Source organism: Neopelma chrysocephalum, unplaced genomic scaffold (assembly GCF_003984885.1).
Source record: "Neopelma chrysocephalum unplaced genomic scaffold, ASM398488v2 Primary Assembly neopelma1_94504, whole genome shotgun sequence".
NCBI classification, from domain to species: Eukaryota; Metazoa; Chordata; class Aves; order Passeriformes; family Pipridae; genus Neopelma; species Neopelma chrysocephalum.
This window is the reverse complement of record NW_020923211.1, coordinates 1-535: the sequence shown is the minus strand read 5'-3', so window position 1 is coordinate 535 and position 535 is coordinate 1. Positions and strand designations below refer to the sequence as shown.

At 60.9% G+C, this 535-nt stretch overlaps 1 protein-coding gene across 1 annotated transcript in view; it reads right to left on the bottom strand.

Annotated features, from left to right (window-relative positions):
• Positions 1–532, bottom strand: part of LOC113980517 (zinc finger protein 239-like) — a gene marked incomplete at its 5' end in the record, with an annotated part of 968 nt that extends 436 nt beyond the window's left edge. The window contains one exon of the mRNA XM_027707748.1: positions 3–532. Within this exon, the coding sequence (XP_027563549.1) occupies positions 3–532 (530 nt within the window). The remainder of the gene's footprint in view (positions 1–2) is intronic.
• Positions 533–535: the final 3 nt, after the last annotated feature.

The following is a 535-nucleotide window of genomic DNA, read 5'->3' as shown; positions in this document are numbered from 1 at the left end:
ATTCCCCACACGTGTAGGGACGTTCCCCAGTGTGGATGGCCTGGTGTCGGATCAGCTTGGAGTGTTGGCTGAAGCTCTTGCCACATTCCCCACATATGTAGAGCTGTTCTCCACTGCGGATGTGCTGGTGGGTGAGAAGGTTGGAGCTGTTACTGAAGCTCTTTCCACATTCCCTGCATGTGTAGGGACATTCCCCACTGTGGATGTGCTGGTGTCGGATCAGGTGGGAGCTTGTCCTGAAGCTCTTCCCACATTCCAAGCACCTGAAGGGCTTCTGCCTACTGGGAGGCTGCTCAGGGACCACCAGTTCGGAGCTCTGGCTCAAGCTCTGGCCGCCTTCCCGGCACAGGCTGGGTCTTTCCTCCTCAGAGCACCCTGGGCTGGCTTTGGAGCCCCTCCTGTGGGGGGATCTCCGGCCCTTTTCCTCCCTGCTGCCTTCCTGCGACGTGGAGCCCTTCAAAACGGCCTCTCCCACCAGGCTCTGCCGCGGGGATTTGTCCTCCGGGCTCTCCGTCCTCAGCTCGGGGCCTGGGGC